Raw genomic sequence first — 14,549 nt, 5'->3', positions numbered from 1 at the left:
GGCAGGTAGAAAGGAACAGGAGTAAATGGAAATTAAACAGCGTGGTTATTGGGAGCACTGGAAGGATCCTGGGGAACAAAGGGAGGACAGCGGGCTCGAGGGCAGAATCACAGAGGGGCAAAGTGGGGGCAACCACATGATTAGAGGAAGGAACACAACGGGGTAAGTAGGAGGGAGAACACGATAGTGAATTGAATAAGGGACTAATGCTGGGCATGAGGACATGGGTTGGAGTGAGATTGGAGAGGGGGAAAACAGGAATATTATCAAGTACAGACACTTACAGGGGGAAGATTGAAGGAGGACAGGGCAATGCAGGAGGAAAGGAGAAGACTATGTGAAGTGATGGTGGGAGAAGGTGTGGGAAGACTTTGCACATGAGGAGGAGGAGGAGGAAAACCAGTTCTGGGTGATGAAGAATGGCCTTTCACCAGCACGGTAGCAGCTGCATGAGGACATGAGGACGGTAGACTGACAAAGTCAAAATTCACAAGAGAGAGAACAAACAGCTCAATCCTGATCTTCCTTCACAGCCAGTACTTCAATGTCAGATATTTGAGTAATTTAACCCCGCTGCTGTATTAGCATTGCTGAGGAGGAGCAATGCCCAGTGCTAACGGAACAAGAGGGGAACCAGGGTCTTCAGTGCCATTGAGTGGTGTACTGACTGAAGATGCACCGATAGCCCCCGACTCACTGCAGCTGAGTGAAAGGCAGTGCTGGAAGTCCCCCCCCCCCCCAACCCCACCAGGTACACTGTCACCTCCTGCAGGCAGGTCTGTAACCATGTGGGTGTAGGAGGTGGCACTGTCTGCGGTGAAAACCAGAGCAACAATAAACCTCCTCACCACCAGCTCATATTGAACCCCAACCAGGACTGGCATCTCCCAACCTGCAGCACACAAGTGCATTGGAGAGATCTCTATTTCACGTTTGAGGAAAGACGGATGATTTGTCCAGTTTATCACTGACAGCCAAGGCGTCAGATTTTCAGCCATTGACCTAAAGACCATTGAGTTTGCACAAACATACATGGCTAAGCAGAGCCATGAGTTAACTATGGTGCAGACGTGTTCATGCTCTCAAGGAAGGACTTGTTCTGTTGCTTTAAAATGTTGAGGTATTTTACTTGTGGTATTAAAACTGTAATTCAATTTGTTTTCTTTGTACCTACAAAAGGTCCTGCTCAGAGTATCAGTGTGGCGTCCTGCAGGATTACACAGGGCTGCATTTAGATGAATCAAGCCTCAGTTTGCAAATAAGTAAAAAAAAACAAAAAGCCGCAGATGCTGGAAATCAGAAATTGCTGGAGAAACCCAGCAGCATGTGGAGAGAAGTCAATTTAACATTGCAAGTCCCTTTTCAACTCTCCAGTAATTTCTGTTTTTCTCTTAGTTTGCAAAGGGCCATTGATATAATATAGCAACGCAGAGAAGCTGGACCGCAGAAACCCAAATCTTGAGCCGCAGATACCACTTTCTGGAGGTGCTGTTCCTCTCAGAGGGCCACACAAAATCACCACCTTGTTGCCATTAACACTACTTCCCAGTGTGTGTGTGGGTGGGGGGTGGTCAGGCACAGGGTCACCTACAAGGAACACAGAAAATACCGGAGGCTGAACAGACCACAGCATCACCACAATAAATGCTGTCTGTGTGTCCAGTTTCACGTTGGATGGAGATTTACACCCGTCTACGCCAAGTGTCTTCAACAATCTTTCTCCACTCTGTCCCTTTGCCACCCTCGTTGGCACAACTATGATGCAGGAAGCTCCCGACCACTTCTGCACCATCCCAAGGAGACCTTCCCTGTCTCTCCTCCTCCTCCTGTCCGTGCACACTGGGAAACCCCTCAGCCCTGAGGTGATGCGGACAGTTGGAATTCTGTTTGAGTTAAAAGCGGGGGGCGGGGGGGGGGAGAATAGGGTGGGGCTTTATTCCCCTGGGAGCGCTGGAGGCTGAGAGGTGACCTTATAGAAATTTGTAAAATCATGAGGGGCTTGGGTGGGTTGAATAGCCAGGTCTTTTCCCAGCATAGGGCAGTCCCAAACAAGAAGGTATAGGTTTAAGGTGAGAGGGAAAATATTTAAAAAGGGACTCGAGCGGCAACTTTTTCACACAGAGTGGGGTGTGTGGAATGAGCTGCCAGAGGCTGGTACAATTACAACATTTAAAAGACATTCAAACAGGTATGTGGAGGGGAAAGGTTTGGAGGGATACGAGCCAAATGCTGGCAAATGGGACTGGTTCAGTTTAGGAAACCCAGTCAGCATGGATGAGTTGGGTTAAAGGGTCTGTTTCTGTGCTTAATGATTCTCCGGCTCTACAAGTGAAGACAAGGTCCCTCAGCGTCCTCTCACTGACCCATTGGATGAATGTATCCATGACTTGAGCAATGGAGTTAAGGCCCAAGTACATACCGATGGTTCTTCTGGACCTGCTTCGCCACAGTGGTCGCCACTCTATCCATGTCGACAGCCACACACTCTACGTCAGACTCGCAATATCAGACAGAGCTTTGGCAAACTCCTTTGCCACTCACCCCAGTATCTGCATGATCTCTGCCCTCTGTGTCACTGCTCCTCTGCCAGTCCCTCCATCTCTTCCATTCAGAGCAGCTGGTGGAGATGGGACTGCAGGGAGGAGTGAGCTTCATTTCTTATTCTCCCTGGAGTGGGATCAGATGATGCAGACAGATGCACAATGATCTCTGCATTGTGAGCTGCCACCCCTAGCCAAGAAATCATTGAGAAGTTCCAGCTCACTGTTCCCCTCACACGAACACTGGCATTGATTACACATGAGACTCTGATGGAGATTTCTGCCACCAGCCTCCTGTGTGATAGACCCTACACTGCCAACCTTCCAATGCTATCTCACACTCACAGCAGCATGAAGCATTGAGGGGGCAGTGGTACATACCCTGGCAGAGCACAGCAGAACATTCATTCTCAGTGGGCACGGGAGCTGGATTCTCTCGTGCCACCCACAGGCCACGACCTCCGCAGCCACCTCTGCCCAGGCTGCCTTCCTCACTTAGGATGGCCACTTGTGGCTATCCGCAGGGAAAAAGAGTTGCTCTTCCCTCGTGGTCAGTCTTCAGGAAAATCTTGAGGGAAGTGTCACTATAGAGCGGTGCTGCTATTTGCTCTTTTAACACATTCCTGTCTAAACTTTTCACATTCTGAACTTGGAAATGTGTCTACGTTCCTTCAGTGTCACTGGGTCAAAATCTTGGAATTTCTACCCTAGTGGGCTGCAGCAGTTCAAGGGGACAGCTCACCACCACCTTCTCAAGGGCAACAAGGGATGGGCAGAAAATGCTGGGCCATCCAGTGACTCCTCCATTGTCCAAACACATGCTCCTCTTTTGCCCACCTTCATTTTCCATCAGACTGGGCCCATGCTCACCAGATCCCACCTTTATCTCTGAGAGCTTTGCTAACTTCTCTCTATTGTCAACGCTGCCACTAGGTATGCAGTGTACGTGCACAATCGCATTATCGCATGTGCCACGTCACAGACAGACATCAGCCAGGGGAAAGGTGGCACTGCCCACTGACCTTAGCATCGCACAGCAGCAAGGATTCAAACTAAGTGTCAGCCCACGGCAATCAGATAACGGTTCACTTCGTGCTGCGATGGTTATTAAAAACAATCGAACTCAAAATGTAAAACTTTGGAGGAGGTTCAGCTCAGTTTGATCAGAGAGAGTCAGGCATTCAATGGAAAGAAAGAAATGGGAGGGGGGAAGAGTTTGCAATCCCTGGACAAATGTATCCAGAGTCACAGACTAGGTAAAGCAACAGCTGCCTTAGGAGGTCAGATAGGTTGTATCTAAAGCTTTTCCCCCCTGGAATGAGCCGGATAATAGCCTGAAGAAGCAGTCGCCATCTCTTTGGGATAGGGGCCAGCCTTGCTCAGGTCACAAAATCTCCAAACTAGTGCTCTCTCTGTGTGGAAAGGGCTGGGGACTTGTATCTGCTCCTCCAGCAAGGGGATGTGGGACATCTCCGGGACATGAGCAGGTGCTCTAATCTAGGCATTCGGCAACACACACACAGTTTCTCCGAAAGGATTGACCTCCTGGACGCAGAGGTCACTTTGAAAGTTAAACAAGGAACATTGTCCTTTTCTCAATTTACACACTCCACACTTAGCAACTTCATGAGACATGAACCAGTGTCCAAACTGCACTGAGAAGACGGTGTGCATTTTCTCTAGTATCCTTTGGTTGCCATTGAGCCTCTGTTAGATACTTTGAGATGTTTTGACAGATGCAACTATCATTAAATCCAAGATCAGCATACAACGGCTATTCTTATAAGTTTTACATATTCCAGACTGGTTACTTTCCTGACGAATAGAACTTTTATCCTCAGGTGTATAACATATTCTAGATTCACTGAACTACTGTCCCCAGTGTATTCCTGACTGGGGCACTGTGTTACTTTCTGTTTATAAACACTATAAGGCTTATAGTCATAGAGTCATAGCCCAACATGTCCATGCAGACCAAGTTTCCTAAACCGAACTAGCCTGATCTGCCTGCATTTCGCTGATATCCCTCGAAACTTTCCTATTCAAGTACTTGTCCAAATGTCTTTTAAATGTAGTATCCACTCTACCACTTCGTCTGGCAGCTCATTCCATACACACACCATCCTCTGTGTGGAAAAAGTTGCCCTTCAAGTCCCTTTTAAATCTTAGATCTATGCCATCTAAGTTTCAGATTCTCCTACACTGGGGAAAAGACCATGAATATTATTTATCCTTATCTATGGCCCTCGTGGTTTTATTAGGTCACCCCTCAGCCCAGTGAAAAAAGTCCCAAACTACCCAGCCTCTACTAATAACTCAAACCCTCCAATCTTGATAACGTCCCTGTGAATCCTTTTTGCACCCTTTTCCAGTTTAATGTCATCTTTCCTGTATCGCAGCAAATTCTGAACAAAAACCCTGAGCAGCTCTTACCTGAACTTGGAGAGCGGTGCCTAAAGTCATCCTTGGTGAGCAGGCAGAGAGCTTTTCCATTCATTTCGAACTTGCTCTCCTCAATAAACCGCAGGGAATATTCTCTCTCTGCCCATTTCAGCCACTGTGAGACATCTGCCTTGCTCCACAGTGATGGCTGCATTTCTGTCATAAATCAACAACACAAAACCACTGTTTACCGAGAGGTAGCCACACTCCCACAAATATATCTGAGTGTAGTTTCTTACAGTGTAGGGGAAATACCAGGATGTAGCGACTTTAGATCATCAATTGAAACAGGCAATAGACCACATTCACTCTACCAGAAGAATCCAAATGTTGACTGGAATGATTGCATGTCAATTATTATAATTCAGATGTTATGGACTAGTGCTCTGGGGAAATTAACTGAAATCCTATTTTTCTATAACCGGTGGATTGAAATTCACTGAACTGAAGGAATTCGGAGTAAAAAGTCAATCTCAAATCTGGTGACCATGAAACTATCGAACTGTTTCAAAGCTTCATCTGGTTTGAATGTTTTTCTGTGAAGGAAATCTCCCATCTCAGTGACACATGATTCTCAAATTCTCTTTGAGATGGTCCCAGTGAAGCGCTCAGCCAGCCATGTCAAACTACTCCAAAGATGTTGCAAAAAGAGGAAAAACTGGATGGACTACCCAAGCACCAATGGCAAACCCGCCCAGTCGATTCGGTAACATTCAGGTAGAGGTAAAGCTGCCCGAGTCCCAGAGGAGCATAGGGCTGCTCTCTTTCTTAGAAAGAGATGGCTGGTGGTGGTTTAACCCAAGGGGAGATGAGAGGTTAATGAGGTACGTGACCTTATGGTGACCTCAGCCAGTGCAGGAATTGAACCCACGCTGCTGTTAGTGCGTTGCAAACCAGCTGTTCAACCAACTGACTCCCCCCCCTCCCCCCACCCCCAACTCACCTCCTGACTCCCCAGAGTCTTTCTGCCATCTACAAGGCACAAGTCAGGAATGTGATGGAATGCTCATCACTTGGTCAGACGGGTGCAGCTCCGATAACAGTGAAACAACTCAACATCATCCAGGACAAGGCATCCTGTTTGAGTGGCACCTCACACAAACACACACACCCTCTCCACCACTCGCACTTGGTGGATGTAGAATGTGTCACAGACATGAAGCCCTGCAGCAACTCACCAAGGATCCTTAGATACCATCATCCATAACCTCCAACACCAGGAGAACAAGGGCAGCCAGTACACGGGAACACGACCCACCTGCAAGTTCCCATTCAAGCCACTCTCCATCCTGACTTGGGAACACTTAGGGTGATAATCCAGACACACCCTCCCTAACAGCACGGTGGCTCTACCTGCAGCATACGGACTGCAAGGAAGATTAGGAATGAGCAATAAACATTGATCAGCAAATGCCAACCTCCCAGTAACAAATCAAAAGGATTGCTGTAAGTATTTATTCTCTTGAAATCCCCAACACCACAGCCAATTTGTACTCTCCAAAGAGGAGTTCTAACGGACTGTGACCAATATTACCCTCAGCAGATGCCAACTGTCCGATATGGACAGGACAGGAAGCTGAGGAGCAGTTTCCATTTCCCAATATCAGGGACATTGGGTACTGGCTGCTTGAGATCACAAACTAGCCTTTGAACCTAGTGCCAAGCTGGTCGGTTTAGCTACTCATTTACTGAGGCTTTGCGGACTGCCATGCCACAAATCTGACTTGTATGGCACCTACAGTGAGAATTCGACTTGGGAGGGTAGATATTCATGCCGAGACGGAGTGGGAAATGGAATTGAATTTAACCTCGCTTCCCCCGTGATGTTGACTTCGCTTGGGAGCAGGTACTTGCTAAGGGTCTGCTATAGTCTACAGCTCTGCTCTTGGTCGGAGTTCCAGTTATGCCGACTCCCTCATGGCCAGGTTTGCCTTGATTTACACATACAATGAACAGGATACGAACCACTCCCCTACATCCTATTCTCCTTTTGTCTACACCTTGCTTTCCCTGGTTTTGCAAAAAGCTACAGGGCCTTAGCTAATTCCTCTGCTGTTCCTTTTAAGTCTGTGAAGCAACGCTTTAATATCGCTGCCAAATAAATATCACCTCTTGGCAGGAAGCCGACCTGCTCATTTACCTGCACTCAGCTGGAAAGCCCCGCTATACTGGGTGTTTCCAGCACTCCTTAAGGAAAAGGGCCAAACAAATGTTTCAAATAAAACACATATTTCTCACGTTGGTCTGTGCATGACCTGCCGAGAAATGCAGAAGCGAAAATTGGGTGTGTTGTGCGGGAACAGGAAACCGTGTTTACGCTCAAATCTCGACAGTCAATTAAAGGATCGTCTCCACAGGAGGGGGGGGGGGGGGGGGGGGGGGGGGGGGCGGATTGGAAGAGGAAGACAGAGGAAATGACTGAGGGTGTCAGCTCAGCTGACTCAGAAAGCATTAAGAAGCAACCACACAGTGATCCTGGGAGAGAGACCTGAGCCAAGGCTCACCCTTTGAGGAATGTGTCAGCTCCTCAAATGGGCAGCCAGGAATCAAGCATGAAGGGAGGGTTATAATTCCAAAAGTGAACATCTAGTTAAACGACAGGAAGGAGAGAGAAACAAAGAGGCTTATTCTAACATCTAAAGTTTTGTTGCTCAGCAGTCAGGATGCAATAAATACCAAATATTAGTAGGGTCAAAAGCAAAGTTACTGGAAAAGCTCAGCAGGTCTGGCAGCAGCTGTGAAAGAGAAAACAGAGTTAACGTTTCGGGTCCAGTGACCCTTCCTTAAAACATCACGAGGGTAGTGTGCTGGAAATCAAGCCTTGCTATGCCTAGAGCCATTACAAAATTCAAACATTTTAAAAGTATGCAGAATTTCCCAGCTTACGTTTCTTTCTGACCCATGCTGATAGAATGCATTGTCCATGTTTCTGTACTTCGCGAAAACCATTTTTTATTACACATAAATCAAACCTAGTTACAGGTAAATAATCACGAACTGTCAGCGTACTATTCTCCAAGTTAAAATTCTAATTGCCTTAAGAAACTCCCCCTTACACCCACAGGCAGGAAAAAAATACAGGTGCTATGGATGCAGGGAAAGACTGGGAATGCTGTTCAGAGGTCCCTGTTCACAGGATTTACTGAGATGATTCCTGACCTGATCAGAATGCTGCTTCACAATCTTCTTCCAGGATATTTGCAATTACTGAATGAGAAACAAACTGGTTTTCTTTAGGGTCAATGCTGGCAGTGTAGAGCACAGAGCGAGAGCGAGAACCTAAGCTGGAGGGGATCTGAAGGCGTCTCCTTGTCTTGTTCACATCCCCAAGTTGGTCAGCTACCCGAGAACCAATCACATTGCTGTTGGCAGGCAGAAGAGCTCTGTTAATAATGGCCACCAGTCTACAAACCAATCAGCTACTTGTTGCCAGTGAAACCCCTGTTCAACACGCCACTTAGCTCTTGCGCCTCCGTGACCCTTCCCCCAACAAACTTATCCAGCAGCTCTGCAAACAGCACTTAAGAGCATCACGTAACGTGTGTTTTTTTACAAAAACTGCAGAAATCACTCACTGATCCTTGGTTTGTAAAACAATCCATTTCCTAAGTCAACCTACAATCAAAAAAAACAGGGCAATAAAGTGGTCTTCACACAAGATAGCAATTGAATGAGAGCCTTGTTTAGCACTCCTAATAAAAATGTATTCTACAAAATATCTTTCCCATAAGAACACATGTAATAAGCCTGGGTTACGGTCTTGACCTGTTATTTTAACATCAAATACCTACTGATGCTGCCTTGAATCCAACAAGCCAAAGTTTCTCTCTCTCAACTTATTAGTGTACTATTTTTCCTGCTTACCTGCTCCTCACTCAACACCCCCCCCTCATCTCAACCAACTCACCCCCTCCCAGTTACTATTTCTCTGTCCCAACCCTCTGCCCCCTTCCCACATCTTGCCTCTCACCACCTCTCTTCAGCTGACTTCAGGTCGTGGTTAGGAAGCAGCAAGGGAGCAGTCAAGAGCAGGAAGTGATGAGAGGAACAGTGAGTGGGAGAGTGAGGGTGGAGGAGGGAACCAGCAAGAGGGAGGGAGTTGAGGAGCACTGAGTAAAACAGTTGTTTGCTTCGATGAAGATCGAGCAGGCACAGTCATACTGATACTTGGCATATGTACCGCGGTCAACACCAAAACAAAATGGAGACAGTATCATTCTAGCAAGCTTATTAATTTGCAAATAATGATTAAACGTAAAAGTGCTATTAGAATGCACTGTAACCAGTGTGGTCTCTGCAGAACTGAGTACAACCAGATGTCTCAACTGAATTAGTAGGTTTGCAGATGACACCAAAATTAGTGGTAAAATGGACAATGACGAAGGTTATCTCAGAGTACAACAGAATCTTGATAAAAATGGGCCAGTGGGCTGAAGAGTGGCGGATGGAGTTTAATTTAAATAAATGAGAGGCGTGCATTTTGGTAAGGCAAACCAGGCAGGATTTACACAGTTAATGTTAGAGACGTGAGGAGGGTTGCTGAAAAAGAGAGCCTCAGGAGAGATAGTAGGAACTGCAGATGCTGGAGAATCCGAGATAACAAGGTGTGGAGCTGGATGAACACAGCAGGCCAAGCAGCAGAGGAGCAGGAAAGCAAGGGTCTAGGCCCGAAATGTCAGCTTTCGTGCTCCTAAGATGCTGCTTGGCCTGCTGTGTTCATCCAGCTTCACACTTTATTATCAAGGAGACCCAGGAGTTCAGGTGCAGAGTTCCTTGAAAGTGGAGTCGCAGCTGGACAGAGTGGTAAAGGCGGCATTTGGCACACTCGCCTTCATTGGTCAGTAGTTAGTATGGGAGTCGGGATGTCATATTGCAGCTGTACCGGACACTGGTGAGACCACTTTTAGAATACGATACACAATTCTGGTCATCCTTCTACAGGAAGGGTGTTGTTAAACTTGAAAAAGTTCAGAAAAGATTTAAAGGATGTTGCTGGGACTGGAGCATTCGAGGTCAAACAAGATGCTAAATAGGCTGTGGCTATTTTCCCTGGATCGGAGGCTGAAGGGCGACCTCAGAGATTTCTAAAATCGTGAGGGGCATGCATAGGGTAAATAGCCAAAGTCATTTTCCTAGATCAGATTAGATTCCCTACAGTGTGGAAACAGGCCCTTCAGCCCAACAAGTCCACACTGCCCCTTCGAGCATCCCACCCAGACCCATCCCCCATAACCCACTAACACTACGGGCAATTTAGCATGGCCAATCCACCGAGCCTGCACATCTTTGGACTGTGGAAGGAAACCGGAGCACCCGGAGGTAACCCACGCAGACACGGGGAGAATGTCTGTGTGGAGTTTGCACAGTCACCCGAGGGTGGAATCGAACCCGGGTCCCTGGCTCTGTGAGGCTGCAGTGCTAACCACTGAGCCACTGTGCCGCCCTAGGGTAGGGTGAGGGCATAAGTTTAAGATGAGAGGGGAAAGATTTAAAAGGGACCGGAGGGGCATCCTTTCCACACAGAGGGTGGTGTGTGTATGGAATTAGCTGCAACAGGAAGTGGTGGAGGCTGGTACAGTTACAACATTTAAAAGGCATCTGGATGGATGCATGAATAGGAAGGGTTTAGAAGGACACGAGCCAACACCGGCAAATGGGACTAGGTCAGACTGGGATGTCTGGTTGAGTCTGGATGAGTTGGGCAGAAGGGTCCATTTCTATGCTGTACAATTCTATTAATCACCCAGTGAGTGAAGCTGTTTTAAAATGTAGTCACTGTGGGTCAATGGGAGAAGGTGCAAGTGGGGCATACTGTGTGGTCAAGACAGTTTTTAAACACTGAAGCTCTGCTATCTATCCAAAATGGTTTAATGTGAGCTGCTCTACCGTCCTCACATGAGCAGAGACCTGGGCTTCTTGGAGGCCAGTGTCAGTGTTCCTGCATGAACTAGTGCTCTCGCCAGTGACACGTGGAGCAGTGTTGTTTGTGTGTCAGTGCCCACTTCTGAGACAGTACTTACGTCTGTATCTGAGCCCAGTACCCATATATGGGCCAGCACCACATCCATGCAACAGCCAGTAGCCAGATGTACACAAGTGTCCCTTTGTGACTCAGAGCCAGTATCTCCGAGTGCTGGTGCCAATGGCCTAGTGTTTAAAGGCTAACTATGTATGTACTAAGTCCTTAGTCCAAGCCAGGTGAAGTTTGATTCTATTAAACTGATAAAAAAAAAAGTCCAAACTTCCTGCTTGAACCTATTCCAAGCTTCAGTGTTAAACAGCACTGTACATCCTTTTAACAGGAATATAAAGACATTGTATAACTTGGGACAAGTTAGTACCAAATTTGAGAAATTTTGCAGCAATGAAGTGTATTACTTCCATGATCCAAACTGCCCTGTAAAGGACAGCATTACATGTACAGGATTAGGCTATCCTCAGTGAACAGAAAACACGTAGAGCGAATAGATGCCACGAAAAGGGGGATGGTTTCAAATTTGAAGGTTACGTGGATGAACAGACATGAGAAACTTGTCAAAAAGTAGGATGTGTGTACCATTGGTATTAGTCAGAGAAATTACAAGAAAGTAAGGGAAAAAGGGCTCAGAGAAGAATAAGGAATGCACTGTGGAATATTAAAAAAGGAACAGTAAATTATTCTACAAATAAATGAATTAAGAGGCAAACAAAAAGGAAATTGGCAGGAATGGGAGATGAGGCAAGAGTGACTTTCCTTGACATTAAGTCAGCATTTAGCTGAACCTGACACTGAGGAAATCTTACAAGACTTAAGGCAATGAGAACCTCTGCAAACATACTTAGCACAAAAGGACAATGTCTGTGGAGGCTGATGGCTAATTATCTCAGTCCGAGGCCAACACAACAGGAGTACCTCAGGATGGTGTCCTCGGCCCAACCATCTTCAAGTGCTTCATTTTCCCTCCCTCAACAATAAAATCAGGACTGGGGATGTTCACTGATGATTGCATAACATTCATTGCCACCTACGGCTCCAAGTACTGAAGCAATTCCATGAATTCGCAGCAAGGCTACTACGGTCAGCCTTAGACGGATGTGTGCATTGTGACAGTCTCTTACCCACTTCAGTGCCACGCAATGACCATCTCCAACAAGAAACAATATAACCATTGCACTTTGCCATTCAATTATATTCCATCTGCCATTTCTTTTCCACTCTCCTAGCCTGTCCAAGTCCTTCTGCAGCCTACCCGCCTCCTCAACACTATATGCACCGTCATCATCTTTTTTTCTATTCATTTTTTGTGGGATGTAGGCATTGCCGACTGGGCAGCATTAATTGCCCATCCCTAGTCAGCCTTGAGAAGGTGGTGAGAGCTGCCTTCTTGAACCGCTGCAGTCCTCCTGCTGTCGGTTGACCCACAATGCTATTAGGGAGGGAATTCCAAGATGCTGACCTAGTGACAGTGAAGGAACGGCGATATATTTCCAAGTCAGGATAGTGAGTGACTTGGAGGGGAATTTGAAGGTGGTGGTACTGCCCATATGTCTGCTGCCCTTATCCTTCTAGATGGAAGTGGTCGTGGGTTTGGAAGATGCTGTCTGAGGATCTTTGGTGAGTTTCTGCAGTGCATTTTGTAGATAGTACACACTGTTGCTACGGTGGGAGGAGGAGTGGAGGCTTGTAGATGTATTGCCAATCAACTGGGCTGCTTTGTCCTGGATGGTGTCAAGCTTCTAGAGTATTGTTGGGGCTGCACCCATCCAGGCAAGTGGGGAGTATTCCACCACACTCCTGACTTGTGCATTGTAGATGGTGGACAGGCTTTTAGGAGACAGGAGGTGAGTTACTCGATGCAGTATTCCCAGCTTCTGGCCTGCTCTTGTAGCCGCTGTGTTTGTGTGGGGAGTCCAGCTGAGTTGCTGGGCAATGGTAACCCCCAGGATGTTGATAGTGGGGGATTCAGAGATGGTAACACCATTGAATGTCAAGGGACAGATTGTCTCTTACTGGAGATGGTCACAGCCTGGCGTTTGTGTGGCATGAATGTAAATTGCCACATGTCAGTCCAAGCCTGGATATTGTCCAGACCTTGTTGCGTGTGAGCATGGGCTGCTTCAGTATCTGGAGGAGTCATGAACGGTGCTGAGCATTATGCAATCATCGGTGAACATCTCCAATTCTGACCTTATGAAGGAGGGAAGGTCATTGATGAAGCAGCTGAAGATGGTTGGGCCTAGGACACTACCCTGAGTCCCATCTACAATACATGGGCTGCAGCGGTTCAAAAGACAGCTTACCTCGCTTCCTCAAAAGCAACTCGTGACAGCCAATAACTGTTGACTTGATCAGTGACACATCCATCCCACGAACAAACTGAACAGGTACCTCATTGCAGGAGTTCTGATGGAAACAAATACTAAAAGGAAGATATATCCTGAACTGGCCAAGAATACAGATGAGGAAGGATGGAAGAATTCAAAGTAAAGTACTGCAGGAGCTGATGGAAGGCAACAGGCCAGGGTTTGGTTTAATACACTGGGGGGGAAAGTGAAAGCAGTGGGGAAGAGATCACTGAATACAAAGTGATTCCTGGGGTTGTATAAAAAGAGCAAAACCAAAATACCGTGAATGCCGGAAATTTGAAAACGCAACAGAAAATGCTGCAAATACTTGGCATGTCAGGGAACATCTGTGGGAAGAAAAACAGAGTTAACACCTCAGCTCCGAGGCCAGCCGTTGATCTGAAGAATAAACTTTGTCTCTCCACTGGCCCAGTCCAAAAGGGGTGACAAGTTGGCACAGAGAAGGTAGCCTGGCCTCAACCCTACTGAAGGATGTTGGTGCCAAATGTAGTGCCCAACTGTCCTGCCATAAGAAAAATAAAGAGTCAGGGACAACAGATCTAATGAGTTCACTTCTTGGAAGGTAACATAGAGATAAGAGAGAGATGTATAAAGGATTGCAGAGCTTCAGATACACAAATATTCCAGCTCCTACAAGATCAAACTGAGTTCATCCACATTTGAGACTGAGCAACATTTGAAACATTGCAAGGTGCCTAAAGGCTGTGAGACAGGAAACATCTTCAGATACCGATACGAGCGGGAAACAGCATGGAAACTGCATTATCAATTTTGAAGCTGGAAGTACAACCACAATGATTGCAGTACATTCCCAATAACTGTTCCTGTGCCACGTAGATCATAATCAGCAGCTCAGTCCCAGCAAACACTGGAGTAATAAAACAACCTTATACTCACGAGCAGGGAGCCTCTCCCATCAAAGTCACCCAACAGAAATTCATGACATGCTCTCAACCAGCCTGCCATTTATCTTACAGCACTGCCGGGATATCTGCAAGTGTGTAGAGAATTCTGAACAGCTGAGGCTTCTGTCAACACCATCACCAGCCACATTCCAATATACACATGACAACACACTGGCGTACACGCCTGCATTCACATTCATCACACAGGGAAATACTGCCTGTGTGCAGATCATAACATGTGAAGAGTGCACATCTGCACACTTGAAGAGTATACGTCTGCACACACATTACAACATGCATAGAACACATGTATGTA

At 46.7% G+C, this 14,549-nt stretch overlaps 1 protein-coding gene across 6 annotated transcripts in view; it reads right to left on the bottom strand.

Moving 5' to 3' along the window:
* Positions 1 to 14,549, bottom strand: part of etv7 (ETS variant transcription factor 7) — a 62,286-nt gene that overhangs the window by 36,689 nt on the left and 11,048 nt on the right. For 4 of the 6 annotated variants that reach the window (XM_048552951.2, XM_048552947.2, XM_048552946.2 and 1 more), the window contains one exon: positions 4,974 to 5,138. The exons of 1 other annotated variant lie outside the window; for it this stretch is intronic. In XM_048552951.2, coding sequence (XP_048408908.1) covers positions 4,974 to 5,138 — 165 coding nt within the window. Of the gene's footprint in view, positions 1 to 4,973; positions 5,139 to 7,122; positions 7,219 to 14,549 lie in introns of those variants that run through there. One more of the 6 variants, XM_048552950.2, reaches the window with a different exon arrangement.

The sequence above is a fragment of the Stegostoma tigrinum genome, chromosome 21 (assembly GCF_030684315.1).
Source record: "Stegostoma tigrinum isolate sSteTig4 chromosome 21, sSteTig4.hap1, whole genome shotgun sequence".
Taxonomy (NCBI): Eukaryota; Metazoa; Chordata; class Chondrichthyes; order Orectolobiformes; family Stegostomatidae; genus Stegostoma; species Stegostoma tigrinum.
The sequence above is the reverse complement of the archived record's forward strand: the minus strand, read 5'-3'. Positions and strand labels throughout refer to the sequence as shown.